This window comes from Carlito syrichta, unplaced genomic scaffold, assembly GCF_000164805.1.
Source record: "Carlito syrichta isolate Samal-C Ts95f unplaced genomic scaffold, Tarsius_syrichta-2.0.1 Scaffold289796, whole genome shotgun sequence".
Taxonomy (NCBI): Eukaryota; Metazoa; Chordata; class Mammalia; order Primates; family Tarsiidae; genus Carlito; species Carlito syrichta.
In genome coordinates this window covers 176266-192879 of record NW_007233892.1, presented here as the reverse complement: position 1 = coordinate 192879, position 16614 = coordinate 176266, and the positions used below count along the sequence as shown (strand labels likewise).

Here is a 16614-nt window from a genome sequence, read left to right as displayed (position 1 = left end):
CACATTGATGAAACCAGACGTATTTCTTAAGTCTTAAAGCTATATGTTAAGGGGACAGGAAAAAAAAGGTATACCCATCTTGACATACTAAAATGATCAACAGGTGGAAGCAGAATTATACTTATTTAGTCGTCAGATGCAGAAATGGGATCAGCAATTGTAATTTCCAAGAAAGTGTATTATACGGAAGACATTTCTGATAATTTAATATATTAAGAAATGGAAACTCTTGACTCCTTATCCCACATATTTTCAAGCAGAGGGTATATATTTTTATCCTGCAAAGGATGTAATTTTTTAAAAATCCTGTTTAATGTGAGAAGCTGCCAGGTGAACTTCTCAACTTTCTAAAATGCCATGAGGCAATGATGGCAACCATAACTTTTGTTACGTGAACTCACATTTTTAAGAAGCTGGTCATCTACAGAAATGTTCTCAGCCCTTAATAAAATGTATACTAAGAAAAAAGTATGCCAAGACAAGTAAGAAGCAAATGATGAAAGGGTGAATTTACTGCCCACGTACACTAACTTTTATGAATAAAGCCCATAACAAGGTTAAATTTAAAGTGAAACCAATGACTTTTATATGTGTTCTCTATCAGGCACGATTCTGAGAAAGGAGTAGTTCCAGAATGCACCATTATACAAGTTCAATAAAACACAGATTATTACTTTGTTACATTTGTCTCTAAAAATAGATTAAAGAAGTTTGCAGTAGTGATGATCAGAATTTTTTCTAGGAAAGCACTCACTCTTGGAAAGATCTTCATTGTCTAAAGAGTCAATCCCAATTTTTAAAACAGCAGAGATGGGCTTTCATGATGTGATCCAAAGCACTGGATTAACAAACCTCATCAGTGATTCTCCAGCCAAAGCAAGCATGCGCCAAAAGCCCATAGGCCCCACAGAGGCAGATCTCTGTATAAAGTGCTTTCCCTTTTCTCTAAAAGGTGCTTTTTTACATCCTTTGTGAAACTTCACCTGAGTCTCCTACACAAAGTTAGTGCCTCCCTTGGCTGTATCCCCAAGGCATTTGATAAGTAAGAGTCCCTTACGCTGTACTACATTTATTCATGTACTGGTCTCTTTCCCACTAGACTGTGAGCTCTTCAAGTATGAGACAAAAATTTTGTATTCCCTCCTCTCTTCCCTGGCACTTAGTAAGTTTTGAATGTCATCAAAGGGCAAAGAGAGCAAACTGCTCTCATTCAACATTCCCTAATCTACCCTTGCACTTAGTAGGTTCTTAGGAAATGCTCAAAGAGAACACAATGTTCTCTTTGTATTTTAATAGAGTTCAGCAAGGCCCTACCATGTGCATTTTATATTAGGCCAACTTTCTTCAGGCATTCTCCCTGAGGCACCTATCTTAGATTTTATGCCACTCTCCAGCTAACCAAAGCCCCACTATCAAAACTGCTTTCATGTGCTCCAGACAACAGTGTCCTGCGCTCCTTTCAACAACCTCTCTGCCCTCCTTCCCCTACCCCCATATATTTCTAATATCATTTAGAAGTCAGAAAGAATCCAATGATGTAAATAAATTCACAATATACATAACTGCTAGCTGTTGCCAGCTTTCCTCTGAATGAGCTGATATCAGTATAATTTCACATGTTGTGAGAAAGTAAATATTTCTGATCGGGTGCAAATCATGTCTTTTTCTTAATTATCACCATCATTTTCTTATTTTCCGTGGTTCTTAAGCCACTCCACAATAGCCAAACCATATTTAGCTTACTATGTGATGTTCTGAGAAGTTCACAAGAGTTATCATGTCCACGGTTCACAATACCCCCAAGAATAGGTACAATTCTATTGCTGTCTTGGAGAGAGGCACATAGCTCAAGACATAATGCTAGGACTTGAACTCAGGTCGTGTAACACTAGAAAATACCCTCTGAATCATTCCTCTCAAAAAGAAAGAAAAGAAAACAGTAGAAAGCATCCCTAAACAATAATTCAAAATTATGTAATGCTGAAACTTTCCTTTTCACCTATTTTTCCTTGGGAAACACAGTATTATACAGTCCATTTCTTAAATATATATAAACTAATCACCTGAAAATAAGAGTTTTGTTGTTTACAATCTAGCTCTATGTTCAGTTCAGTTTTAAACACCTACTCAAAATGTCTAAAGTTGAGAAAAAATAAAATACATATAATGAATTTTTCTCTGAATTTAAGTATTTTATCATTATAGTCTTACTTTTTTGCCACCTTCACCTCAATATGACTAAACCAACCATGATACATTTCTTTTTTTAAAAACATATTTTTATTATAAAATTGTGGGGTACACTTAAGGGTTAGGTATACAAATGTGCATCGTCTAGGCACCCTTGTTAATAAGGGGTGTCTCCCCATCCTCAGACAGATATTGACTACCATTAGTCCCACCTCCCTTCCCCTCCCTACCACCCCAGAGTTTCTCACCACTGTTAATCCTTTTTTTATAGTATTATGGTAGTTGTTCAAGGTCCACTATCTGAGTGAGAACATGTGATACTCAGATCTTTGTTTCTGTGAGAGATCACTCAGTATTATAGACTCTAGTCCATCCAGGTTGCTGCAAAATTCATGATTTTGTTCTTTTTTATGGCTGCATAGTATTCCATTGTGTATATGTATCACATTTTTTTAATCCAGTCCTCTTTTGATGGACAGCATGGTTGGTTCCAGGTTCTTGCTACTGTGAACAATTCGCTCCAGGTTCTTGCTATTGCGATCAACATTCGTGTGCAGGTATCTTTTTGATAGAGTGATTTGAGTTCTTCAGGGTATATTCCCAGTAGGGGGATTCATGACACATTTCTATGTTGAGCATAAGACAAGGTAGTATCACACAAAAACAACAGGTAACAGTAAGTGATCTTGTAGTATGCAAAGAAAAAATAGAAAAAAATTTCCTTTTTTTCTTTAAAAGAGTATCAAGATACTTTGACTTCTGTTCTTCTATTATCTCTCCCATCAATACCAAGGTTAAATGGTCAGATAAATATTAAAATAAAAAGTGAATATTCCAAAATATTCAATAAAAGAAGAGTGCAAAAAGAGAAATTCTTGTACTCCAATCAAAAATTATATCCTTAAACTAAAGAACACTTTTTTTCTTGAGTTAAAGTCTCACTCTGTCGTCTAGGCTGGAGTGCAGTGGCATGCTCGTGGCCACCACAGCCTCGACCTGCTGGGCTAAGGAGATCCTTCTGCCTCAGCATTCCAGGTGGCTAGAACTACAGACACGTGCTATCATGCTTGGCTTTTTTTTTTTTAATTGTAGAGATGAGGTCTCACCAAGTTGCCCAGGTTGGCCTCGAACCCCTGAGCTTAGGCAATCCACTTGCCTCGGCTTCCCAAAGTGCTGAGATTACAGACTTGAGCTACAGAACCCAGCCTGAACATACTTTTTAAATCTAGGATGATCTTAAAGACTATACAAATGCATAACAATTACTAATTAAAGCTGGAGAAAAATTAGCCTAATTTGTAATGTCACAGAAAATTTCTTATCAGCTCAAAGATAATAGTGTCATAATAAAAACTATAAGGAAAATGAGTTGAAGTTAAAATCTGATGGTTCCACAACAGGAAACAACATGTTGTGAATTAACGATATGAGAGAGAATTATTCATGGAAGCCAACATAAATGAGCTCCATTAAACAGACCAGATGAGTCAATTATCCATTGTTCAGAGCATGCACACGCTACTTGTGTCAGAGGAGACGCAGAGGTATAGTGGCATCTAGCTTTGTGTTATCACCTTTGGATAGAAATCTGTCTACAACAAGATCCCAGGACTATTCGAGAATTCCCTGGATGGTAATTCATGGTTTCAGAAAGGTGTGTATGTCTCGGAGACACTGTTTTCTCAGAGCAAAGAGGAGAAGGGATTCCAACAACTCTGCTCTATGTTACCAGCTGTTTTAGAGTTTGACTTTCACAAGGATCTTTCTGTGTTGCACAAAATACCATTATCCTCTGAAATGTTGATTCTCAACAACTTCAATCTGAAGGGCAACCTGAGTATATTGACAAGCATTGTTTTAAATTATCATCTTCTGGCTGCTCCTGTGACCCTTGTTCTTTGGTGGAGGTTATAGTCTTACTTTTTTGACACTTTCACCTCAATTCAATTAATATTCACAACCTTTCATCTAACTCAAAATGTAAAATGAAAACAATTCTACCAATGCCAGTGAAAATTGTAAGCTTCATATTTATATGTCACTGTAAATATAAGGTATTTTTGGTGGTGTACCTAGGCTGTAATAAGAGTTTGATAAATTCTGCCTTAAAAACTCTTATCATTTCTAACCTCCTATTTCTCATACATGAATGATGTTGCTTCCACTTTTAGCACCCTTGTTTCTTGGTATTTCTTTGCATATTCAGAAAGATTGTGAGAAACACTCAGCAGCTGAAAAGGGGTTTGTGCTTTCTTCACATCTCCCCTTTGGTCATATATTATGGCAAGAAGAAAATCAAAACAAAAAACAACAGTAAATACAAATGCAAAAAAGTCAAATTTATCATAAACATACTTTAGCAGCTAAGATAAAATAATTCTGAATATCAAATGACAAAGCTAGTAGAAAAAATGTCACTTCTTACATGATGATAATGAAACTGGGAAAGTTTAAGTCAATATTTGCCTTAAAAACACACATTTACTCATTACTGGTGGGAAAAGATGAAAACTTCAAGTTCGTCTTTATCATTTCTGCAATTTCCTTCATTTAAGGGTATAAGATGGTTGTAATATTCATGTAAAACCTGAATCCAAGATTTTCCATGGTATGCTATTAGTACTGACTAACAATAAGAAGTAAGAGTGGTATGTTGAAATGCATACCAGTAGTTCTTTAAGTGTGATATGACAAGCATTTTGTGTAGCTATGTACATTATCTAACTTAAATCATGTTACCACCACTATGAGACAGAATGATCATTTCTATTCTAAAGTTAAGGAAACAGTGTGATGAAGATCTCTCAGCAGAATTGAAACCTGGGTGTTTCTGATGTCACTCTCACCAAATGTTTCTGGTTTTAAAAGGAGGAAGATGAGTTTGAGACTGTATCTAGTTGGGACACACAATGAACAATACAAGCGATGAGCACTCGCCTGGTATTCCGAAATACCAAGCACCAGCAGAGAAAATGACCAGGTGCCTAAGAACAGGGGTGTCTAGACAATCCTCATTCTGTGCTTTATTCCAGAACCGATGGAGCATCACAGACTGAGCGCTCCAGAACTATCCATGGCATTCGGAGTAGATGGATGCTAGAGAGAGGACAGCCAAAGAATTCTTTGCAAATATTATTGTATAGCAATATTCCAAAGTTGATGATACCAAGTCAGCTCTATAACTCAGAATGTTTCATTCTGAAAGCATTTTCACCAATGTTCCTTCTCATTCAGCAGATAAAACTTGCTTTAAAAAAGATATATATATATATGATATAAAATGAAAAGATATATATGTATATATATGAAATCCATGCAGAAAAGTCTCTCATCCCATGAACACTTGTGAAATTCAGCCTAGAAGGCATAATTCAGTCAGAAAAGTATCCAAAAGGAATGAAAGACAGAATCAAATGTAAAATATTTGACATTCACTGCTTCCACAAATACACTGTAACAGTGCAAACTAAACTACTCATTTCAGGGGAGGCATAAAGGACACAGCATCCAGCAAACACTGTCACAAAGGATGAGCCCAAAACAGATGTGGGAAAAATAAACAGCCTTGCTGCTCCAGAATTTATAAAATGGTCCACAAAGAGCAAAAGGGTCTTCTCACCACCATTCAACTTCACGGCCCATAAAAAATGTTGCATGAGAAACCTCTCAGTTGGAGTAAATGTTCAGCCAAACTTGTACTAGGGTACATGCACTAAAGTTTTTCTATGACCACAATCAGTAAAAATAATTTAAAATCGTCCATATTGCCTATAAGTAGGTGAAAATAATTGACATTTAATGGATATCCTATCTTTTAGAGCATTTGTATTTTATGCAATATGCATACCCAGCCTCTGTTACAGAGGTTGATGTGTTATTTAAGTAGATTTTCCAGGAAAATTACGCAGTGATTTTTAATATTAGGTGTAAAGATACCAGAAAACAATTATTTCAAGATAAGCTTGCATGCTTTTCCAAGGAAACAAGCACTGTTACTTTCTGCTCTTGCAGTTAAGAAAAGGTATGTATTATGCACTGCCTATAAATTAGTAGAATTAGTCAGAAGAGGGATTCTCTAGATTCTTGATGAAGAGAGGCCAAACAGTGCTTTCTTTCAGACCTGTTCCGCAACATATTCTCTACTTGAACTCATGTGTGAAGACCTACAACAAAAATCCTGGAGTGTCACGGCTCCTCAGCCTCACTCACACTGCCTGTCACATGCTTAAACGGTGTGTATATGCAGGAAGAACTAATTCCGCACTACCTTGAAAAAAATAAAAGTGCCTTTTAGATATCATTTTATTGGCATGTAGGGTTTAGTCAAAGATAGGCCCTGCTGAAAAGGGATTTAGGCTTTTCTAAATTTAGAGAAATATTTCCTTTACATTAACTTGGTGGAAACTTCTAAATGGCTAAGTTAACAGCTTAATTTTCCAAGATTCCTTACAGGGCTTTATTATAGTAACATTTTCAGGACTCATTTTTCAAGCACAAATGAATATCAAATAACAAAGTTAGTAGGAAAAATGTCACTTCCTACACAATGATAATGAAACTGGGAAAGTTTAAATCAATGCTTGCCTTAAAAGCACACATTGACTCATAACTAATGGAAAAAGATGAAAACTCCAAGTTCGTCTTTATCATCTTTGCAAATTCCTTAATTTAAGGGTATAAGATGGTTGTAATATTCATACAAAGCCTGAATCCAAGATTTTCCATAGTATGCTATTGGTTCTGACTAACATGATACAAAAAGTACTATAAATGACAACCCCCAAAATTTTTTTAAAACTTTCTCATATTCTTACATTTGTGCTACCAAGGAACTTTCAAAAGGAGAAGATGGTCTTCACTAGTGCAGTTCTGACATGGCCTGGGTCCGCATAAAAGGCCATAAAATAGAACTCAATGGCTGCAGTATGATGCCATAAATAGTAAATGAATAACAGAATTATACACCAGCACACAGAATTTCTGGGTCCCAAAGTTATTTTTTATCCCTCCAGGACATCATTTGCCAGCCAAGAAATACCTTGACTTACTAATTTTGCATGGATAATTTATTACATATATATACAGGTATGTTCTGTGAAGTATAAGAAAGAAGTATACTGCCTAAGTGTTCTGATTCTTGACTATACTATGTTTGTAGCTGGTTTTCCTCGATTTTCACCAAATTACCTAGCCATTTAGCTACATTAGATTTCATTTGAACATTTTGATTAGACCACAGGAGACTTGCTAATACAATCTACACGAAACACGTTTTCATCCCAAATAAACAGGTACCGCTGGCAATACGGAGCATTCTAGGAAACCTGCCACTGCACATGTTCAGCCTGGGAGCACAGTAGCAAACTGTCAAAACAGGAAATAATGTGTGCTCATGTTATGTAGGCGTGATTAAAACTTACTCTTTTTACAGTGATTCATAACCACATTCTGATGATGATGTGTCATCTGATACTGTTTTCTATAAGATAGAAAGAAAGGAGTGAAAGGGAAGGAAGGAAGGGAGGAAGTTAGAAAGAAGAGGAAAAAGGGAATGAAACGGGAAGGAGGAAAGTGAGGGAGGAGAAAGAGACGGAGGAAAGGAGGGAGAGAGGGAAAGAAGGGGGGCATTTTGACTTTCTTCTACTTCTTGGCATTTTGACTGAAAAATTTTGTATTTCATCCATTCTTTGAAGTGGAAAAAAATATCTTTCTTTTGCAGCTACAATGTTTAATTTAGAAATCATGACTTTCTCATTCAAGGTTAAAATAAAATGAAAATCAACAGCATGACCCTGCTTGTCACAAATTAAAAAGGTGAATTTTTAAAAGGCATAGATCTTATCTTCTGTTTTCAGATTAGTCTTCTTTCACTAGATCACATTAAAACTCCATCAACAATACAAAGAAAAACCTGTGACTTTGAAATAGTCACAAAATGTCATTTGAAATTATTTTAGTTTTATCATTTTAAAATAAAAATAACTTAGACCATAAATTACACACAAATAGAATTTATTTTTTTATTTTTTGTTCTTTATACAAGAAATGAAAATAAATCACTATTCAATGTATGAATGGCATTTACAACATAAACCTGCTTATATACTTTTTCATAATTTAGAGCTCCAATTTAAAATTTTACATCAAAGTTGCCAAAAAACATTTAATTTTACAGAATACATAATTAAAAGTTAATTCATGAATTACTTCCTGTTTCTCACATTATCTCTTGCAGCTTTTTGAAAAAGCAAGCAATTTTGTGATGGTAACGATACTGACTAAAATCAAGATATATACCACAAGTTATATAATGATATAACTTGATTATGGAACTCTCTGAATAGTTTTATTTTTATTTGTTTAAAACAATATACTAAACAAAATTTAAAATAGTTTATTTCACATAATGTGAATGCATTTTTAGGAAAACTGCCTTGCCATTTAATGTATTTAAAAAACTAAGTATTTGAAAAGTGTATCCACAATGGTCCTAAGAAATGGTTTTGAATTCCAGAGTCCCAAGGAGATGAATTGGCTGTCAGATAACAATGTGCTTCCATCAGATGGACTTGGCAGTTGTAAACAAAAGGAATTTTCTCAGCTTTTCCTCACAAATATGAAATATTTGCTCTTGGCCAACAGCTGGGGCGATTTAAAGAAGTCCTGCATATATATTAGTTTTCATTCAAAATTACAAATCCTCATCCCACTATGCAACATCTGACTTAGTCTTAGAAGAGAAAACTGTTCTGAGATGAAGTGACATTCCCAGGGGAAGTAAAAGTTAAAAAATAATACCTACTTACAACTCTAATCAAGTTTCAGATCATATCCCATCTGGCTAATAAGTTTTCGGAAAAAATTAATTTATTCAAGATTATAGTTCAGATGATACTCTGAAGTGGTTTAAAAAATAATGAGAAAGTTTGTTTAGTTCTAGGGTTCCTAAAAACATTTAAAACTAGAGTATAATCAAAAAAGAGACTGCATAAAAAGTCATCAAGATTTCTTTAATGACATGAAAGTTGTTTAGGAACCAAAATATATATACTTCCATGTGATGACTAAAACTTATTCTTGAAACAAAGATAATGTTCAAATAATAATTTAATTATCTCTTCACTTAACCAAATATTTAAATTATAGTGATACTTTTTAAATTGATGGATTAAAATGCTTTTGCAAGTTACTCACTAGTAATTAGCTATTCATATGGCTTATGAAGGATATACTTTATTTACTGATTAATTACGAACTTATAAACTTTGTTATACACTCAAACAAATGTTTATCATGTTTCTGTTTCTCCCCAAAACTAGCTGAAAGCAGTGATTTTAAATATATTTTTAATTCCACAATTATATCCCCCGTAGTACAACATATAAAGTTTTACGCTAAAATTAAGTAGACATTTCTGTGTTTTACTTGAGATGATAAAAATGTAGTCTATATATTCACAAATATCTTAGAAGTTAACAAACCACTTTGCCATTTATGGATAATTACATGGAATTAACTTTTGCCCTTAGGCCCAATGAATCCAAAAATGTGTTATGCCTCAAATGAACACCATACGTCATTATTTTAAAGAAAAGTTATATTTTTACATAAAGTGACTATTAAAGCAGACATTAAAACTTATTAAAATAATTGTTGTTATTTTTACTAGAGTTTTTACATGACTTTAAAGTGCAAACTTACCAAACTTGGATAATCAAGCTATATAAGATATGGAACGCATAAATCAAATTACAAAGTATGTAATATGTCCTAAGTATTTCAGACAGATGTTTTATTTTTTGCAGACATACACTGCAAAATATTAAAAATGGTCCTCAAGTTTTATATATATTTATTTATTCAGTATATGTTTATCCATAAGATATTGTGTCTGAAAAAGTGTATCTTAAAATCTGAACTCTAATATTCTTGAAAAACAAGAACATTAAATGACCATACTTTGATAACACAGTTCTTACTTTCATAATCTTTCATTTCTGTTTTTAGCAGAAATATTTTTAAAAATTAGTGCAAAATAATGAAATAAAATTGTAGGAAGCAGTTATTACCAATGTTCACCACAAATTTCAAACATCAAAAAGCAAAGCTTAATCAGTAGGAATTTAAAATATTTCCTCAAGTGTCACTAAAGACACACAAAGCAAAAAGCACAGAAATTAAAATAACCATCAGTAAAACTCTTTTCCATAATGCACCATTAATGCAAATAAAAATACCACCTTTTGTCCTCCATAAGCAAATAATATAAACCAAATGAACAATAAGAAACATGTACATCTTTAAGAACCAAAGCAATGTTATGGAGGAGATAAATGTCTCAGGAAAGTAAATCTGCATTTTTGAGCTTTATTACAAGTTAGAATTTTGTATTCAGGAAATCTACTTTTTGTAAATTAGTCTGAAAACCACTCGTTCATCCTCCTTGTTCTGCAAACTTTCAAAACCTAAGACAGGATCCTTGAAATTCAAGTATTTTAAAGAATACAATCATGTTGTCATAACTTTAGAATTGAAAAGACTTACAGTCTCTCCAGTTCTTTAAGATCCTGGAATGCTCCTCTTTCAATGGTGCTGATCTTATTCTCCATAAGCTGACTGAAATGCAAAATGTAACATATTTCTTAGTATTACCACTCACCATCTGAAGAAATCTCAATTCAGCAACTGAAAAACTTGTCATCTCTTTCCCTTTATAACGTTAAATTTTGCTCTGATTTGAGATCCAACATCAAATTATACTTGAAGGAACTCAGGAAGAGGAAATGGCAGCGTCCACATCAAAAAACTTTCATGGGAAATACTAATGGAGTTTCTCAGGAGATTTAGTAGTCAAAAACCTGACCCTTAAACTATAATAGATCTGAAGAGCAAACCGTGACATTGTAAGCTATGATAGCTGTTTTTTGATACACCAATTTTCAACTTAACCAAAGAATCAATATACAGCAATTCATCATACATATATTTCAATTCTGACATGGATACACATTAGCAACTGGAGTAATGTGCAATGCACAAATGTGTCTCTGAAAAGATGAACACAGAACACACAATGGTCAAAACTATATGGACAGTGGGCTGTCAGTATTTACTATCCTATGGATAAAAACAATTTTATATTACACTGACTCTTAATTGATGGTTTGGTCACAGATAACTTAACCCACTCATTAAAGAAGTAATCATGTTGCAACAATTCTATAAAAACTACAAAGATACAAAATATGAGATTTAACTTAAAATATGACCAATGTATTTTTATAAACGTTTTCCACCAAAAAACCTGCTGAAAAGGTTGAATACTTGATTTTAGTGTTTGAAATTAGATTTTTTTTTGCCAAAAAATATCTAAAAATTTTGATCTTAGTAATAATAAAAGACAGATCCATTTAAATTTTATTAATCTCAAATTCTAAAAGCATCAAATGTCTCACATTACTTATTCATATTGTAAACACAATTATTCTACATTTTTATACGTATAAGGCACTTAGGGTATGGTTAACAAAGATATGAGGTCATTTCTGGATTGTCGTTTTTATGGCATGCATCCAATCTTAAAATAAAAGCCCAAATTGTTATTAAAAGCTGTAGTACAGTGATAAACACAAAGAAAAGGAAACCATGAGCTTTTAAATTTTTATGTTACTGTCACTGGAACAACTATAAAAAAAACTGAGATTAGTAATAATTCAAAATATGCAAACTTAAAAAAAATCCAAAACACAGAGGAAGCACTTACAGAACTCTTAGATGTCTAAGACCAGCAAAATCTGTCTTCGTAATCCGTGTGATGTTATTTCCATTTAAATCCCTAAGAGAAAACCAGGAAATGAAAGTTCTATATTATTTCTATGTAAATCTAGATATACACAGTAAAATTTGAAGTAAGTTAGAACTTTTATAGTAAAAATAAATTAAGTCACTAAAGTAGTGTGTACAAAGTATATGGGAGAAAGACACAACCTTTAAAGGAGCATTTTTAAAATGACTTTTAACATGATTACAAAGTTCATTCTTGCTGTTATATGGCAAAAAGATGAAGTGGTTACATTATCAGGAGTAATTCTGTTTGTTGTATGTGTGTTTTGTGTGTTTGTACGTGTGTGTTCAGAAGACAGTTTTCCATTTTTGTTTATATAAGGATGTGTATATTAATTTCACAGGTATTCTGCTTTTTTAATTATTATTGTTAAGCACACCCACCAAAATGTTTCTTCAGGAAATTAGATGCAAAATTTTCTTACAATATTCAAGATGAAATTTTAATAATTCATAAGGTTATCTTGAGGTAACACGGTAACCAAACTTCCTAAAGCAAAGAAAAAAGTTAGTGGCATCAAAAGGACTGAAGGATTGCTTTTCAGTGACTTGCGTTTATAAGCATTTACCTTCTAAAAATTGTTTGAATAAAAACTAAACTCTTCATTTGCAGCTCAGGGAACCCCACTGTGACTGTAAAGTACAAACTACTAGCAGGACCAAGAATGAAAAAGGTATTCAGGCCCTGACATTTTTGGTCGGATTTCAGCACCACCTTTCCTTCAAGAATCACAATCTCTCTTTCTGGCATTTCAGGTCAAGATCTAAACTTGTCCTGGTTCCAATCATTTCAAGTAAAACCAGCCTTTGCCACGGGTTGAATGTTCATCATAAAAGTAAGTTCTCTCTTACCTGTAACTTTAAAACATCAGGTCTGAAATCTGCATTTAAAGTGTCTCCTTGGTCAACGATAGCATTTTATCAGCTTCACCCAGGAAACTATTTTCTAAAAACTTTTTATTAATCCCTCATAGGGATGTTTTTTCTAAGACCTGACACTCAATTGCTAGCCCCCACCCAAGTGCATTCCCTTTTTTTGTTGAGTAAGACATGCCGGAGCTTAAACTTTAAACAGTTCTGAATAACATGAAATGACAAGTGCTAACACAGAATTCTGCTTTGCTTCTTCTCTTCCTTTCTCCCCAACCCACTTCTCCATGCTGAGCAAAATACCATTAAGTTGCTCCTAAAACTGCTGGACTATCTGATATAACATGAATCCTCACCACCCCTCACCCTAGACAAATGTGGATAAAATCTTGACAAGACACGCCTAGTAGGGCCCCAATTTGCCCAACACGGAGGGCTTGGTAAGGAGGGAGGGAATGGAGAAATGGGGCGAACCAGTGAGAAACTGGGGTCAGGGGGCCTTTTGCAAAGGAAGAAAGGACTCCACAAGGGCCTTTAAACTGAGGGTGAGGCAAATGGGCTGCATAAGAAAGAGGGCGACTCAAGGCACAGCGGACCATGCGGGTGGACACGTGCGTGTCGGAGTGCGTCCCGTCCATGGCCCGCGACCCTCACATTCCGGGGGGCAGAGAGGCCGCGGGGGGCGTCCAGGCGCGCTGGCACAGGCCGACCTAGCCCCGCGCCCGCTGTTCCGCCGGGCCCACGCGCAACCGCGGGAGAGCAGGGCGCCCAGGATGCCGGACGGGCGCCGGGCGACGGCCAGCGCATTCACAAAGGGAATGCCTCCATGCTCCGCTTCCCCGAACTCGGGGAGCGCCCCAGCAGGAGCGCGCGGGCCGTCAGCCCCGGGTCTGCTTTTACTTCTTCATTAGCGACTCGCAGAGACAGGGAGGCGGGGATGTCTGCGGGCAGCAGAGCGCGAAGAGGGGCGGGCAGGGGAGCTGCTGCCACGTGAAGGGGCGCGGAAACTGCCGGAAGGCCGGGCGGGGGGCGCAGGAGGTCAGTGGGCAGGGCCGAGGGGGGAGCCGAGAGCCGAGAGGTCGCCGAAGTAGTCAGACCTGGTTCGGCCGGCTCCCGAGAACCAGCGCTAACTTCGCCCAGCCGATGGGACTGTTCCCCGCCGCAGTCGCCAGTTCAGAGAAGTCCCTTGGGGCCTGCCGCCGCCTTCTCCCGGAGAATTGGAGGGCGGGGGGAAGTGTCGAGGGGGCTGCGCGCGGTTACTGTGTACGCTGTCGCCGTCCTGGGGTAGCCTGCCCTCTGCGGCCTATGAGACGCACCCCAGGCGCCCCACGACCCCTAGTCCCTTCCCTTCAACCCCAAGAGGGTGACACGGCGCCAGGCAGCGGAAGTTTGTCTTTTAAGTCCGCCTGCCAGCCCTTCTGCCCCAGCCCGAGACAAGAGCAGGGACTGGGCTGTGAAAGGGACCCGCGAGGGTTGGCGATCGCAAGCAACGTGACTCCATTTCTGGGGTCTGGTAAACAAAGTCGCATCTCACTTGCCCGGGGCATCCGCAAGTACTTGTCCCCTGTCGCCCTGCTCCCCAGCCGGAGAGAACTCGCCCGCAAGGAGCTGCGAGTGGCGGGACGAAAGCAGGGGAAAGGGACTTGGCGCGGATGCCAGCGGACCCGCCCTTCCTTGGACGGCGGCCCTTTCCTGGGCAGTGCCCTCCCGGAGAGCCCGACCCGAGGATGCGCGCGCTGAGAGCGAGCGAGGGCTGCCCCGGGCACAGGACCCTGCGCCGCTAGGTTCCTCCAGTGCGCGACCCGGATGGGGAGAGGGGAAGGCGGGGGGCGCGTACTCACAGTCTCTCGGTGTTGCGGGGGATGTTCCTGGGCACGCTGCGCAACGCCAGCCCGTGACAGTCCACTGTGCTGCCCGAGCAGGAGCACTGCGCCGGGCACGCCTGCGGCGCCACCGCGTTCAGGATCGCCAGCACTAACCCCAGCGACAGGCACAGCCTCTGCCAGCCAGCGCCGCGCATCTTCCCCTGCCGCCTCCTCCCTCGTGGGCGCTGGGGGTTTTCTTTAGCTCGTTGCTCCGAGAAGACCGTACAGGGTCTGAGGCCCAGCACCCGGCGCGGGGAGTGCCAGGAGAAACGTGCACACAATAATATGTATGGAGCAGTAATAATATTCAAGCAAGGCAGTACAGCCCACACAGGCACAAGCCTCCCACCTCCCTCTCCACCCTCCTCGAGCAAGGCAAAAGCTCCTCGGGCAACTTTAGGTCCTGAAGATCAATCGCCCTGGCCAAGGCTCAGGAGTCCGGAGACCGGCGTCTTCTGTCTCGAAGGGATCAACTTGGCAGTAAAAGAGCTGGGACTCCCAACGACCTCAAAGATGCAGGGGCCGGCTGTGCGGGGGGTGGGGAGGTGCTCTGATCCCACGCGCCCTACTGCAAATCTGATTCCAGTGGCGAGGGTACGAGGCAGCAGAGGCGAGCTCAACAGGGATGGTGACCCGATCGCCGTGGGCTTCCTGAAGCTAAAAGGCGCAGGAACCCCGCGGGCCCACGGCAGACCGTGCCGGGTGTCTGGGCATGGCGCGCGGGGGCGCACGGGTCGGACGCGCAGTCCGGAGGGCGCGGGGCGGCGCTGCCGGGTGATGGGCTCTGCTCACTCACGCGGCCTCTCCCCCGCCAGAGGCTCAGTCGCAGCCTGGACCGGTCTTCGCGGTCTCCCGACAGCCGAGGATGGTCCGCAAACACACATGCACTTCGCTGAAGGACGTCTCCCAATCTCGCCTCCCGTTTGGCGTCCTTGGCGACGCTCTGCACCAGGACCTGCCCTGAGGTCACGCAGAAAAGACAAAAGGGCAACCGGACCGCCGCAGCCAGACACAAATATCCACGAGTCAGCACCCCAGCAGAGGAAATCCAAGAGGCCAAGTTGAGGACGAGAGCTCCTGTGAAGACCGATTGGGGACGGGGACTGGCTGAGACACGACTGGCATGCAGGCCAGAAAGAGTGGACAGGCAAAGGCCAAAGTGGAGGTGTCCGTGCCCCGCGTCCGGCTGGGGTGTCCTGGAGAATGGCGAGGTGACAGGCGGGCGGGCTCCGCTACTCTGAGCAGAGCCCAGGCGCCAGCTGAATGGCAGTCGTGTGTGCGCGCGCGTGTCAGCCCCTCTGGTCTCCCGGATACGCGGCAGACACCTGATGGCAAAGGTGGAAGAAACAAGAGCCGGCTCCCGGAGGACACAGCCTCCCCGCCGCCCCTCGGCAGCCTCCCACAAGTGGGTCCTCCTCCTCCAAGTGCAGGAACTTTTCCCCGGCTTTGACTCCCGTCCCCCACGACCACAGTGGGAGTCCGCCCGCCGACGTCGCGACGCCGCCTGGCTCCCGGGGCTGCACCTGACTCGGTGGCCGCAGTCCCGGGCGGTCCGTCTCCTCGCAGCCCCTTTCCCTCGCCCGCTGCTTTCCGCGCCCCTCGCTCCCCGGAGGGAAGCGGAGGAGAGGGAGGGCGGGACGCAGAGCGGGTACTCGGTGGCTCTGCCGATTCCGGAGCCCCTGGCAAGTGTCTAAACAATAGGACGCACGCAGCAGCCAAAGTCTCGCTGGGCTACAGGGAAGGTGGGTTGTTGCTGTCACTGGAGTTGTTCGCTCGGGCTGCCTGGCTTTTGGCGCAGCCAAACAAAAACCCGGCCCGCGCCGCCGGAGCCAGCCGCGGGCCGCCG

At 40.3% G+C, this 16614-nt stretch overlaps 1 protein-coding gene across 4 annotated transcripts in view; it reads right to left on the bottom strand.

Annotated features, from left to right (window-relative positions):
* The window catches only part of SLIT2 (slit guidance ligand 2), a 387750-nt gene extending 371136 nt beyond the window's left edge, over positions 1 to 16614 (bottom strand). For 3 of the 4 annotated variants that reach the window (XM_008054352.2, XM_021710555.1, XM_021710556.1), the window contains exons 1-3: positions 14745 to 16614; positions 11954 to 12025; positions 10735 to 10806 (exon numbers count right to left, since the gene is read on the bottom strand). In XM_008054352.2, the coding sequence (XP_008052543.1) occupies positions 10735 to 10806; positions 11954 to 12025; positions 14745 to 14923 (323 nt within the window). In that variant the 5' untranslated portion in view covers positions 14924 to 16614. The remainder of the gene's footprint in view (positions 1 to 10734; positions 10807 to 11953; positions 12026 to 14744) is intronic. The other variant, XM_021710554.1, reaches the window with a different exon arrangement.